This window comes from Salminus brasiliensis, chromosome 1 (assembly GCF_030463535.1).
Source record: "Salminus brasiliensis chromosome 1, fSalBra1.hap2, whole genome shotgun sequence".
NCBI classification, from domain to species: Eukaryota; Metazoa; Chordata; class Actinopteri; order Characiformes; family Bryconidae; genus Salminus; species Salminus brasiliensis.
This window is the reverse complement of record NC_132878.1, coordinates 17,798,053-17,812,702: the sequence shown is the minus strand read 5'-3', so window position 1 is coordinate 17,812,702 and position 14,650 is coordinate 17,798,053. Positions and strand designations below refer to the sequence as shown.

The 14,650-nt window shown below is 39.9% G+C and overlaps 1 protein-coding gene across 2 annotated transcripts in view; it reads right to left on the bottom strand.

Annotated features, from left to right (window-relative positions):
- LOC140549997 (ras-specific guanine nucleotide-releasing factor RalGPS1) overlaps window positions 1-14,650 on the bottom strand; it is a 178,807-nt gene that overhangs the window by 130,796 nt on the left and 33,361 nt on the right. For both annotated transcript variants that reach the window (XM_072673800.1, XM_072673793.1), the window contains exons 2-4: window positions 12,157-12,296; window positions 9,933-10,037; window positions 9,163-9,213 (exon numbers count right to left, since the gene is read on the bottom strand). In XM_072673800.1, coding sequence (XP_072529901.1) covers window positions 9,163-9,213; window positions 9,933-10,037; window positions 12,157-12,213 — 213 coding nt within the window. In that variant the 5' untranslated portion in view covers window positions 12,214-12,296. The remainder of the gene's footprint in view (window positions 1-9,162; window positions 9,214-9,932; window positions 10,038-12,156; window positions 12,297-14,650) is intronic.

The following is a 14,650-nucleotide window of genomic DNA, read 5'->3' as shown; positions in this document are numbered from 1 at the left end:
ATGAAGAGAGGGGGGGTTAACACAAGGCCCTTTAGGCTCTGCAGGCTCTCCACAACTCAGAAACTACAGCTGGAGCACATTCCGCTAATTATACGAGAACATCGAGGGCTCACAGGTTAAGATTTTAAACACATGGGCTATGGTAGTAAAGTGAATGCATAGTGCTACAGGTCATCCACAGAACTTTAGGGTTTAATGCCTACTCCACAACATACACAGTCGCACACACAAACACATCTCCTTAGCCAGCACCTGCACTTCAGGTCACCATGACAATGGACTCATGTTTTCCACTTGCAGTTTGAGGGATTTCTATGGTCACTTCTGCGGCTTTCTGAATAATAGTCAGCCACCACTGGGCCAGACCAACTACTGCTCAGACATTTGAGTTTTACTTCCCTAACAAGACTCTTAAGGAGAATAATGACTGGTAATTAATTCAGGCGTTAAACACGCTTTGGGCACATCTAGTCAAACTACATGTTTCTACGTGAAAACCTATAAACCCTCTACAGAGAACACACCTCTGCTTATTTTAAAGCACAAGTACTCTGTGCTCAGAACCCAGAGAAATGAGCAGGCTGGACCTTTCATACACAAAAGTAATTCGAAGTGCTTTGCATCAATTGAACAAGACTAAAAACAGAGAAACACCAGGAACTAAATACAAAAAAACAAAACAAAAAAAAAAAAACAAACAAACCAACAAAACCAACCAACCAAACCACCAACCCAACCAACCAAACCACCCCAACCAACCCAACCAACCAAACTACCCAACCCAACCAAACCAAACAACCAACCCAACCAACCAAACGACCCAATTAACCAAACCAACAAAACCAACCAAACCAAACCACCAACCCAACCAACCCTCAACCCAACCAACCAAACCACAACCAACCAAACCCAACCAACCAACCAAACCACCAACCTAACCAACCAACCCAACCAAACAACCAACCAAACAACCAACCATCAACCCAACCACCCCAACCAAACCCAACCAACCAACCAAACCACCAACCCAACCAACCAAACCGCCTAATCAAACAAACTAACCAACCAAACCACCAACCCAACCAACCAAACCACCCAACCAAACCATCAACCCACCCAACCAAACCACCCCAACCAACCAACCAAACCACCAACCTAACCAACCAACCCAAACCACCATCCCAACCACCCAACCAACCATCAACCCAACCAACCAAACCACCCCAACCAAACCCAACCAACCAACCAAACCACCAACCTAACCACCAACCCAACCAACCAAACCAAACCACCATCCCAACCAACCAAACTAAACCACTATCCCAACCAACCAAACAACCAACCCAACCAACCATCAACCCAACCAACCAAACCCAACCAACCAAACCACCTAATCAACCAAACCCACCAACCAAACCACCAACCCAACCAACCAACCCAACCAACCATACACTCATCTTGATATTCTTATCTGCTTCTTCCTGGTTAGGGTCCCGAAGGGTTTGAAGCCAACCTAGAATCATTGGGTGCAAGGCAGCAATCACCTTTTCACCTTTTGACAGACCGCCAGACCATCCCAGGATACAACACACCTATTCTCTCACATACTCACACCTACCATGTGTTTTTGGGAGGAAACCGAAGCACCCAAAACCCAGGACCACACAACACTGCTTACAGATAGAAGCCAGAGCAAGGATCAAACCCACAACCACAGGTCCAACAGTTAAAAACTGAGTTGTGTGTAGCATAAATTCTTAATACTGTCACACCACATTTAGTGTGGACCATGTAGACACACTTTAAGTTGCACCACTGCTGACACAGATGTGCAACCACACAAACACAGCTTGATTAGTTCTTTTAGAGAAGTATTGCATTAACACTGACGTCACTGAATGCATATCCAAGATTCGGGAAGAAACGACCCAAAGGAGAAGGTGCCCCAATACTTTGGCCATATAGTCTACATGTGCAAGTGTTGCTGCACAGTAGAGCAGTGCACAATCATGCCACTCCACATGGAAAAATCTTCCTGAATGTCTGTTGCAATCAAATAGGGTGTTTAACTTGCCTTTTTACAATTAATAAGCAGTTCTTTCTGAAAGTATTAATATATAGATATGTTAGCAATTTATTATATTTGTGCAGGTTGACTCTTGCAACAAACACTGCAACTGTGGTTCAGAAGAATCTGACGTTTGTTATTGTGTGTTTTTCATCTGGTATCAAGATTTAACTGTGCTGGAGCAAAAAAGTAAAGGTAAACTGTGGGAAGACATCCGCACATTAAAATGTTCAAAATACACTGCGTCTAATCAAAATGATCATGTATGATCAAAATGCATGCACACAAATAACCCAGCAGACAGACTGCACACAACTCCTGTCCTTAAATTTTCCTCCAGCTAGAGGACAGTCTAAAACTATCATTTCCCATGAATTTCCATGGCTTTCTCCTCTCATTCTAATCATCGCTTGATTTAGGTATGAAAGTTAATATTTATAGACTTTTCCAGTATTTTTTAAGGAGGACATGGGAAGAAAGGCACGTGAATCCACAGCTGTGGGTGGTTAAACTACACCACTTTCCCTCACCCTCAGCAGGTTCTCTCCGTTTGGCCGACATCTTCTGTAGCAGAGAGGCACATTTTACCAACTCAAGCTGGGCTTAACTGCTACCCTTTTCTGTCTGAAGTCTGATTTTGGAGATTTCCAGAGGAGACACATCAACCACTAAAGGACGCCTTTTGACACCATATGCTAGGCTGGTAGGTGGTAGGTTGTATTGTAGGAGTATTTTTGTGACTGTTCTTCCACTGTCTTTTTCAAATCTTAAGACCCACCTTTGCACACATTATTGATTGTTGTATATTGTATATAAATTTTTTCTCCCCTCATCCTCTTACTCTTCTTCATTGTCCTCTTCTTTTTTCCTTTTTTGGACATCTGTATATTTGAATAACAAATCACTTTTTTCTTGCTTTCTCTTTTATACAGCTGTATGCAAATGTCTGGGCACCCCTGGCCAAATTACACATCAGATCATAGCTGGAAAATACTTCTCGTAACCACCTAGGAGTCTCCTGTTCTTGTTTTATAACATTCCATCTTTTTTTAGAATACTTCTAGTTCTGCAATATTCTTGGTGCCGTCTTACAGGCACAGCATGTTTAAAAGTCCCCCCACCGTTTTATAATTATGTCTCGAGTCAGAGGACTGGCAGAGCCATTCAAAAACTTCAGCTTGTGTTTCTTCAAATAGTTCAGAGTAGATATTGAGCTATGAGGTAAGTTTGGGATCACAGTTTTGCTATAAAAGGCTAATCTATTTCCGCTTCACTTCAATCCATTTTGGAATTAAGTGGAATCTTCCTGTGCAATGGTCCTTGTGTCTCTGGTTGCCATAAAAACCAGCAAAGCAGTACAGACCTAGCCCTATGCTCAACAGTTGGCAAAGGTTCTGTTCTTCAAAAGCTCATTTATTCCCTCCATAAATACAATTCTTGGTTTCCTTCTGACGACTCTTCCAATCAGATCATGTTTGTGCAAGCAACTCTGCACAATAGAACAGTGCACCACCTTTCCTGTGTCAGCTAAACATTCTTGCTGGTCTTTTTTTATTTTTAACTAATAATTAAAACAACAAAAATTATACACTAGAAAAGCTTCTACTTATTTCTAATACATCCCTGCGGCCATGGGTGCGTGTTGTCTTTTACTAAGTATCTCCTATTAAGTTGCACTTATCACAATTGTAATGAAGTGAATTAGGTAGTTGCTCATGGCTCACATAAAAGACTCCATTACAATTACACTGAACACCCATTAATATGCCTACAAGTAGAATCACTCCACTGAGAATGCAATATCCTCAATCATTCACACGGTCTAATCACCCCTGGACAACAAGAAGACTTATCTGAGAAAGCTGTATATTAACCTTAGCTTAGCATTCAACACCATCATACCTCAAAGGCTAGTCAGCAAACTCCACTCCCTTGGACTTATTGGACTATTTTCATTCAGCAGTTGGGTTCTTGACTTTCAAAGTAACAGGCCTCAGATAGTCAGGATCTAAACTGGTCTCTCTCTGTCTCTCTCTCTCTCTCTCTCTCTCTCTCTCTCTCTCTCTCTCTCTCTCTCTCTCTCTCTCTCTCTCTCTCTCTCTCTCTCTCTCTCTCTCTCTCTCTCTCTCTCTCTCTCTCTCTCTCTCTCAGCAGGATGACTGGAGACATCCCTCTACACATCAACAAGACGGCAGTTCAAACCCTGCACCGCGTCAAGTTCCTGGGAGTACACCCCACAGACAACCTTCCTGCTCCCTGGGAGACAAAGGCTCCTCAGCAGCTCTACCTCCAGAGAGCATCCTGGCCTCCAGCATCTCTGTCTGCTCTGTCTTAGACAGGAAAGCACTGCAGTGGATGGTGAAGACTGACCAGTCCACCACTGGGTCAAAATTCCTTGCCAACAAGCACAATTACACTGAGCTGTTTATAAAGGAGGTCTGCAGCAGCAGGAAGGATCTCTTCTGCTCACCCTTCACGTGGGCTGTTTACACTCCTTCCGTCTGGACGCAGGCTGCAGAGCATTCAGGTCAAGTCCTCCAAACTCAAACAGTTTCTTCCTCCCAGGCAGTCAGGCTGCTGAACAGATCTGCCTGATGGTCCTCAGTTAGATTCAGACTAAACTACCTCATCCCTGTTCCTCACTTTCATCTACTGCTCATACCATGTGCGTCACTTCACACAAGACATCACACTAAATTATCTTTGTTTATTCACACTTCAATTCTGTACATTCTGCACTTCTGACAATTATCCACACTGCTAAGGACTGTTGTTTACCACCACTGTGCAGTAATAAAATACATGTACATCAGTATCCACCTCCATCTATGGTTGTAATGTGTTTTGCATCGTCTATTGTTTGGTTTAGTGATTTTAAGGCATATTACTCAGCAACTACAGGGATTCTGTACAAACTGGTGGGGCTATTCTTTGTGGGGCTACAACTGTCATGTTTGTTAATGTTTCATATTTGACTAGTATGAGCCCTGGTTCTGCAGCATGACAACGTCAGAGAGGTAAGTAGTAATATATTATCTCTGGTAGCGAAGTATAGATTTTGTTGTAGTATTAGGTTTTTGTAAAATTAGAAATTAAATGATGTTAAATGTACAATGTTAAAGTTTAATGCAGCTGTGAATAATTAAATCAACATGCTCAGTGTCTGGGCAGTAAGTGTTTCTTAGCTCAGTGAATAATAGAATAAAGACAAATGACGTTCATACAAAAGGTAGTGGTTTTCAATCACTGTGTTCATTAAAACATCTCCAAAGCTCTCTCCATGGGAGTGTAGTATTATTTATAGTTATCATCCAACACCTGGTTTGATAAATCTGCGATTAATGATTGAACAAATCCATGCTGGGGGCGTTCAGGAGAACCAAGCTTTGTTCTTCAAACTAGCTTGAACTATTTTCTTCAAAATGAGAAATTCATGTTTGTTTTTACTGTTTTTATGTTTACCTGCATCTGTTCTCTATATTATATGATATGATCCAGTGCCAACCTCCCTGAAACACCTCAATCAAACCAGTCTATATATATATATATATATATATATATATATAGACTATATATATATATATATATATAGTACAAGTACAATGTCAATCCAATGCATAGGAATGTCAGCTTTCTAGTAGCATGGGTGTAGCAATATTCATATTGTGGCTTGCTTCTGACTTCACAATTCTGAGGATCCAGTGGCAGTCTGGATAAAATCAGAAACAGGATGAAAAGGTTTGGAACACTTGTGTATCCCACAATTTCTGTCACAGAGGCAAAGATTTTTGATTTCCTAATGTGGGAACCATGCTGACTACAGACAGACGCACAACTTTTATAGAGAGGACTACTGCAAAGAAAGACACAACACACAATTCGAAAAACGTGGGACACCGACACACACACACACACACACACACACACACACACACACACACACACACACACACACACACACACACACACCGCAGCACCAGCAAATATTAAGCCAATTCCACACTCCACTTCAAAAGAAATGATTCACACATAGCATTTCCCCGAGCACTTACATCATCCAGCCCAAATCGCTTCCAGACCCCATAAAATGTAAAGTTAGCTTTTTCTTACATGCTCTGCTTTATTGTGGACGACCCTACAGTTAAATGGCAACACACAAAATCTAATGATTGTTTCCATCTTAAATGCAATTGTATGGATGCTAAGCCTGAGTTTTAGTTCGTTTGTTCATTCTGATTTGTGTATATTCACATTTAAAGGGGAAAATGACTCATCTGACCTAATGTATAATATGCATAAGCTATCCATTTTTTGCCAGCTAATAAGCTCCTGTATGTCCTGAAATGGGACGAGGAACATCTGTGAAAAATCCAAAATATTGGTAACTCCACCTTCAATAGAACGTTGATCTCCATGAATGAATAAAAAGAACTGAGAAGGAATGAAGGGGTTGTGATGAGGTGACTTGACAGCTGCTTAAAAGTTGGTTTATGGTTTGTAAGACCATGATGGGGTGCACAGATGTATCTGCAACATCAACCTTTTCCATTTTGTAACCAGGTATTCTCCTCCAAGTCTGCTAATAAACACCTATAGTAAAAGGTTTCCAGGTTGAAGAATTCTGCTAATCCATACAATATTCTTCAGACATAGCACTTCATTCTCCAACTTCAGTGGGTGGATAGTAAAGAGGTTTTCACCATTTTTGAGTGAATTTTGTAAAATAAGTATTAAAAAGCTAAAAATACAATAATGTATACATAAAAAAACAGGGCACCTACACTTTGCACCTACAGTTTTCTTTATTACATATCATTCTAAATCCATTGGCATTAATATGAAGCTGGTCACCCTTTGCAGCTCTAGCAGCAGTTCAGGAGCATTGGCGACTTTTATGCCCTATGCTTGTCAGCACTTTGCGACACTGATCTGTAACTTTGTAACGTTGTCTGACACCTCGTGACCCTTTGTATGACCAACATGTATGAATATGGAATATCTAGAAAGGAAGAATTTTTACCAACTGACTTGTTACAACAGTGGCATCCTATTACAGCACCATGCTGAATTTCAGTGAGCTCTTTAAAACCACTAGGTGCTTGATTTTTATACAACTGGGACAATGGGACTGAATGATATAACTGAATGCATTGATTAAAGGTGTGTCAATAATTTAGCATCTGGTGTGTGTAAGTATACACGAATGAGCGTTTTAATGCGCCGTCAACATGGCCTAGAGGTCTAGAGATTGAATTCCAAGCAATGTCGCTTTGCCATCAGCCCAGCACAGGCGTCTGTTAGCTGGGGACCACACGTTTTCCTCCGAGCATGTCAGCTGCCCGGTGATGCTACATCTACAGCAGTTCGAAAAGAGGCGGTGGCTGGCTTCTAGTGTCGCGAGCACAGCTAGTGCTAAGGGGAGCTATGAACGGGTGGGTTAATTGGCGGTACCACATTGGGAGAAAAAAGGGGAAACAAAGTTCACAATTTTCCCTTTCTTTACAAGAAGATAAGAATAACGCAAAAGCTCATACTTCTTTCAGCCCAAACTGCACAATCCCCCCTGAAATCCCTTTTATATCAGCCACAAGCATCAATAGGAACGGTTTTCTTTATCCAAATTTGTACTGCTGATGTTTTCCAGCCACAGGAGTCATACACAGGATTTAGTAGCACAGTCAGAGTTTAAATAAGATATGAAAATCCACAGAACTATTCTTTTTTAAACAAACCTTTAAATGAATGTATACTATCCCTCCCTACCAGTTTGTAATGGTGGTATCGCATATCGCAGTGGTAACGCACCCAAACCATGAAGCTTAAGATCTGTCTCCACAACTGCCCTACCCATTGCTGCTGCATCATGCAATTTAGAAGTGTATGATCAAGACCAATCAGACCATGGAAGAGACATCTCATGAACGAACTGGGTTTCTATAAGAAAGCACTTTTTAAATAGCACATATAGAGGTGGAACACTGCAGATATTTTCAGTTACAGTGTGGGAGCTGTGTTGTCTTATTGTACATTCTGGTTTGGAAAAGTCTTATGTACATATACAGCATATATACACACACAATACTGTGCAGAAGTATGATTGTCACTGTGTTCATTAAAACATCTCTAAAGCTCTTTTTAGAGCTTTGGAGTCCAGTATTATTCATAGTTCCCATCCAACATCTGGTTTGGTAAATCAGTGCTTAATTATAATCAGGTGAGCTGGTAATTGACGTGAACACATCCACTGGCTGGCTCGGGGTGTCCAGGAGAAAACTAGAACCAAGCTTTGTTCTTCAAACTTTTTCAAAATGAGAAATTCATGTTATTTTTTTCTATGTTTATGTTCACTTCCATCTGGTCTAATATGATCTGGAGGTTTGACAAGCAAAATGCATATAGCAGAGATAAATCGTTTAAAATAAGGTGCTTTAAAGAATTCACTTTCCAAGAGATGTATGAATAAGATGTTTAACCATGTCCATTGAACACTGTGTAGAGAAAAGACCGGTATTTCCAAGACTGGAAACACCTTTGCTATCAGATGTTTTGTGATGTTTCTCATATCCAGTAAGATAAAAAAAGAAAAATAACCCCAAAATGATAAAAAAAGCTATTCATCTTTCCTTAGTTCTTTCCACAATCCATAACACACAATGGAACTACTGCCAAGCACTTTAGTGAGGCATCCTGCTTTCCCAACAAATCTTACTCATACAGTTTATACGTGCTGCATGGAATGTTCATGAATTTTACAAGTTCTGCAAAGTGATAACAGGTTTAATAAAGGCAACATGTAAAAGTCTTTCAGTTTCAATTTTAGTTGATAGTGGTACTGAATCACATGGTACTGCTGTGCTGAAAACTGTCCTACACCCAAAACAATATCAGCAGTAATCTTACGCTGGTCCTTTTTCACTGATTAAAGAAGTAGAGGGAGCTTGAAAAATTGTGTGACAACAGATGGGCTACTGTCAGCAACTGTACACCTACCAAGTGCACCTATATGGTACAAATAACAACCTTTTAAGTGCATAGTTTTAATAGTGAGCTGGGGTTTAGTGCCAAAACAGTGCAGTTACTGAAAGAGCACTTACCTCTGGCTGAATGGCCTTAAACACAGGTGCATCCATCAGTGTAATCTGACTCTGTGAAACAAAGGGAGGAACTCAATTTCATCATCCCACATTTGCATGAATAACTATGACAATGAGTTTATTTTCAGAGGTTCTGAGTTAGATGTTCCAGCAGTGTAACTCAACTCATCTACATGCTCTCCAAGAGCCTCTGGTTATTTAGTCTTGCTGGGCCAGACGGTGTCTCAGATGTGAAATTTCTAAACCCATCTAGGGCGAAGCTCAGTAGAGGAATAAGGGCAATGTCAACACGGACCAATGGACAACTGGCATACCATGGATAAAAGATGTCCTGGCCAGAAGACAGTGATCCAGCTTGTCTTGTTAATAATAATGCACTCCGGGTCTCTAAGATTGTAGTGATATAAACAATATTGGGTAGATATAATCTGTCTCTGGTAGATATAACATGTAAAATGAGGACAGTGCGAATTTTCTTCTTGTATCAAACAAGTTGTAGCATGATGTGTTTAATGTAATTTGTCTTACGTGACGTTTCACATCCTGCAGCGTGACGATTCAGCCACAGATCGCAGGAATCGAACACGTGGATGGGTCAGCACTTATACAGTTGTCTTACTTGTGGGCACCACCTGGTTGGTCGGATTTAAGCTTTGAGCTGGACATTGTTGGCTTGACCTGGCAATCTTAGCAGCTTTACACTTCTAAATAACACTCTCTGTAGCCTTACCTACTGGATCCAAAAGGCTCAGAATGGTAGTGATACTCACCGCAAACTCCTCCGGCGTCACCTTTAGCACATCAAACACAACCGCATCATAGCTTTTAGCACATTCACCACTCGGCCCATCCAGCGACAGCAAGCTGCTACTACCCTATAAAAGAAAGAGAGAGGAAAGCAAACCAAGATTTTAAAAGAAGCTCATAAAAGTCTAGACTCTTTGACCCTATTTTTTAGCTGGACTCTTCATATGACTAGTATCTGGATTGCATCTTGATCAGATTTTAGCTACATGCATTTACACTTGATAGTCAAATGCGTCTCCGGTTAGTCAGACTGAAATCAGATTGCATCATCAAGACTTATTGGTGTTTCGTTTGTACTGGGGGGGGGTTGGTTGCTGAATTTGTCTTGTCGCTATAACGTGTGACTCAAATGAGTCTCAGACCACCTCCTGAAGTGGTTTGAGAGATCATATTTATATCTGATTTAAATGGGTATGTTTACACTTGCATTTTTTGCGGCTCTGCCTTATCCAGATATAATCCTGATACGCATGAGGTGATCAGGTGTAAAATGGGGTCCTTTTCTCATTATTTTAATGTCTTAAAAGTCTTTAGCCCAATTTTTTATAATTGAATACTTTACATTTGTGGCTAGTTTCACCTTCTGGTGGGTGGGTTTTAAGCACACTACTGGGCTGGGGATTTCTGCCGGACTTGGCAACCCTATTCATGACTGTTTTATGCCTCTAAATAAGACCTGTAATGCCACCTACCAAAGAAAATGTTTAGAAACATTTCTGAATTGGCTTTCTGAGCAGGTAGTGTACCAGGCAGTAGGTTAGAACATTTATTTTGTTGTACATTTAAAAAGGCAGAAAGAAAGAAGGACGACATCAATCAGTTTTCTCACACTGTTTTAATCCTGTTTCATTCATCAAGACATCAATGTATGTCCCCATTTAATTACAATTAGAAATTAGGTAGTCACGGTACAGCTACTGCCACGTAAAAAACAAACAAACAAAAAAACAATAAAAACAAAAAAACCTTGTACTTCCGAAACTTCAGAAGTCATTTTGGAACATTTCCATGGATCCACTTATCATGAGATTCTGACACTATATAAAGGACAACTGATGGATTTAAATAGTAAAAAAAATGAAAAACTGCAGAAAGAGTTGTCTGTTTATTTATTTATATTGTAGAGCATTCATCATGTTTTTGACAAGCTGATAATCTCTACAAAAAGTCCTCATTTGCCCTTGACAAACCTTATATAGTATAATACAGTGCCAGTAGAAGACAGCTTAATTAGAACTGTACTGGTCTCTTGTGGCATTGACCTCTAAATAAAGGAATCTATCCCACAAGCCTGTATTTAAGAGGTTCTGCACACTTTCCAGTGTTAATTACGGTCACTACGTCCCTACACAGGGAGAAAGGCACAATAAAGCCTTCAGCTGCTCGTGCATGGTTTTTATGAGTCGTGTAATGAGAGGTAAATTGAGTGGAGGGGTTGGAAAGGTCGGTTGGATGCCAGAGTGGCCACATCATCACCACTGCAGGCCTTTCAAGCTGAAGTCCTTGTTAGAGAGATGCAATGCTCTGCTGCTAAACCATAAACTATCCATCATACAGCACAGCAACCTCACGGGATGTGTGAGTGAAAACAGCCAGGTGGAGCTATAATGTACATTGTAAAGCAAGTCTGTCTGCGATTACCTACTTGTAGTATTTTTTTTTTTTTAACTTGAGTAAATGGTTTAGACCTACACATTTTAATTAGCGCTAGGTTACAGTGAGAGCTAGGGTTAGAAAATGGGTTTGGGTGATCATCAAACATTGAGAAAATCACAGTTGCATGGTGCTGTGAAAATATAATAGAAGCTGAGGAGAACTTTAGTAGGCTCACCAGCTCTGAAGATTTATTTCTATTGGAAGGTTTTTTTTTCCATTTGGAGATGGGTGGGTCTCACCAGTTTGCTGGAGTTCCAGATTTTCAGAAATGCCTTTCTTTGTAATTCTTGGTACATAAACTTTGTCACAGCATGTTGTTTGATGAGATCATTCATCTTACTTCACATTATTATTATTCTACATCTGATTCTATTCTATTTAAGATTCTATTAAAGTTATGATTAGAAAAAAGTGCTGGCAGTAATTGAGTCTGGCTAGGTCTAGTTTACATTTGGGAAACTGGTTAACTGAGTGAGCAGGCAATTGCCCCCCCCCATGTATGTGCATTGCACTAATGATGAAGACAGGTACCTCTGAGGAGGCGGAGCTGATACTGGTGCCATCTGACAGGCCGTTTCTGCGGTACATGCTGCTGGCTGAGCCAATAGGGGGCGCACGCCAGGGCAACGGTGGCCCTCAGCCGGACCCCACACATAAATAATCATCCATTCCTAAAAAAAAAAAAAAAGAGAGACAAGAAATTATTGTGTATATATTATAACGTATTATAGTGTATGTAGTAAGTATATATATCTTTTAGACACTCCATTCAAATTTACTTAACATTTTGTCTGCCCCACCCACAGCACTCTGAATATTGCATCCGAAACTGACCCAAAGTAAACAAAATTACATGTGTAACATATTATACCTACCCATCATTACCCAGAACGGTAAAACTATATTTCTGACTACAAAATAGTATTGAAAATATCGATGAAACAGCAAAAAAAAATGTCATCATATATAGCCTGGCACTCTAAGCACTGAACCACCACTGCCCCTACTTACTACAGCCAACAGGAGAGAGATTATATACAGTACAGGCCAAAAGTTTGGACACACCTTCTCATTCAATGCGTTTTCTGTTTTTCATGACTATTTACATTGTAGATTCTCACTGAAGGCATCAAAACTATGAATGAACACATGTGGAGTTATGTACTTAACAAAAAAAGGTGAAATAACTGAAAACACCTTTTATATTCTACTTTCTTCAATACATACATATATATATATATATATATATATATATATATATATATATATATATATATATATATATATATATAAAAACAAGTTACTCATTTCATACAAAGCCTGAGGTGTGTTCGCAAAGCCTGAGGTGTGTCAAAACACAGCACCAAGTACATAGCATTTGCAGTGAACTGACTTGAGCCCTTTGAGAATTTAACCAGCACAACAACATGGCAAAGAAGATATAGTGCACTATATAGTACAACCTTCAAAACTAAGGAATTTGAGTGATTCCATAAAATAACCATATTTCATTAATAACCATGTTTGTCAAATAGATTTTTGAGTTTGAGTTTGAGTTCTACATGGTTCTATATGGCAGTAAAATAGGTTCTTCTGTGGCATCACTCAAAGAATCCTTTGTAACACCTTTATTTTTAAGAGTGTACGGTATGCCTTCTTGGCCAGGTATATGATGTGCATCACAAGGGTTGTGAAGTATGCATTCAAAGCATACTAGTGGTTTTTCTCAACTACTTTTCATGTTGTCAAGAGCAAACAGCATCTTACCTCCTCACACCTCAGCTAACACACTTAAAAAAAAAAAAAAAACACATTAGAGAACCTTACCCATCTTAATATTCTTTCCTTGTGGAGGAAAAGCACATTCTGTATCAGAATGCCAGAGAAACGCTCAGCATGCGGCCTATCCCTCTGATACGGGAAAGAGGACAGCTCATAGGAAAGTATGTGATTTTTATAATGGAAATCCTCAAGCATTCCCACTCACACCCCCTTCCCCTCAGTGTTGTAGGAAAGTTCACCAAGTCAAGCTGGAAATCGAAAACAGCAGACTGTTCTGCTTTGGTCTGACAGTGACCACGTAAATGTTAATCTTCCTGAAGCTCAATAAATTATCTGAACACAGTAATGAAGGACATGTTTGGTGTCAACCAGGCACAGTATTCGAGCACAAGGACCCATATCAACTGTGAAGCAAAATAAATGTCAAACGAAATTAGAAGGCACATATCAGAACCGCTTCGCTTTTGAGGAGATTTCTAAAGAAAAAACCACAGGAGGGCGCTGCCTCAGCGTCAAAGGAAAATAAAAAGCTTAAAAGCAACGTTTAAAGAAACACAAAACTCAAGCCAAAGAAGTGGCCATGGTCGAATAACGTGCCCAATTTACACTGAGCTAAAACGCATTCTCGGTGAGAAGCCCAGCTGGCAGCAAGTGGAACTCCTTGCCATCTCCTCGATTGATTTTGGCCAAGATGAAACCGAAACCTTGTGTGAAGCACTTCTCTCTTTTGTGCATGCGAGTCACTTTAGGAGTGTGAACTGTTCAGACGGATGTCGGATATAGGTCACATTAAAAAGACGTGAACAGATCTGGAACACTTTATGAACATAGCCAATGTTACAAAGAGACAGCATGGCCTATGCTGAGCTGAAAGTTTGACAGATATAGCAACAGTAACTAATTTATGACTATTTAAATACCACAAAAAGGTAAACACCTCAACCCTCTGACCTTATTTTTTATTTCAAGTTTCTTATTTCAAGTTTCTCATTTAAAGAGTCTATACTATGGTAAAAATGATTTTTTCTTCATTTTCAAAATATATGAATTTGATCAATCAGATGAATTTCTTTTAAAGTTTAAAAGTGTATGGTTCACTCTCCAGGATACACAGTCCAGGCAAAAAATGACCATTCTGAATTTACTATATTTGTACATTCACAAAAATCAACACATTTACATACATCTATTGGCCTATTCAGCCAACAGCAGATTAGCTCAATCAATTTAGGCTGAAGCTATA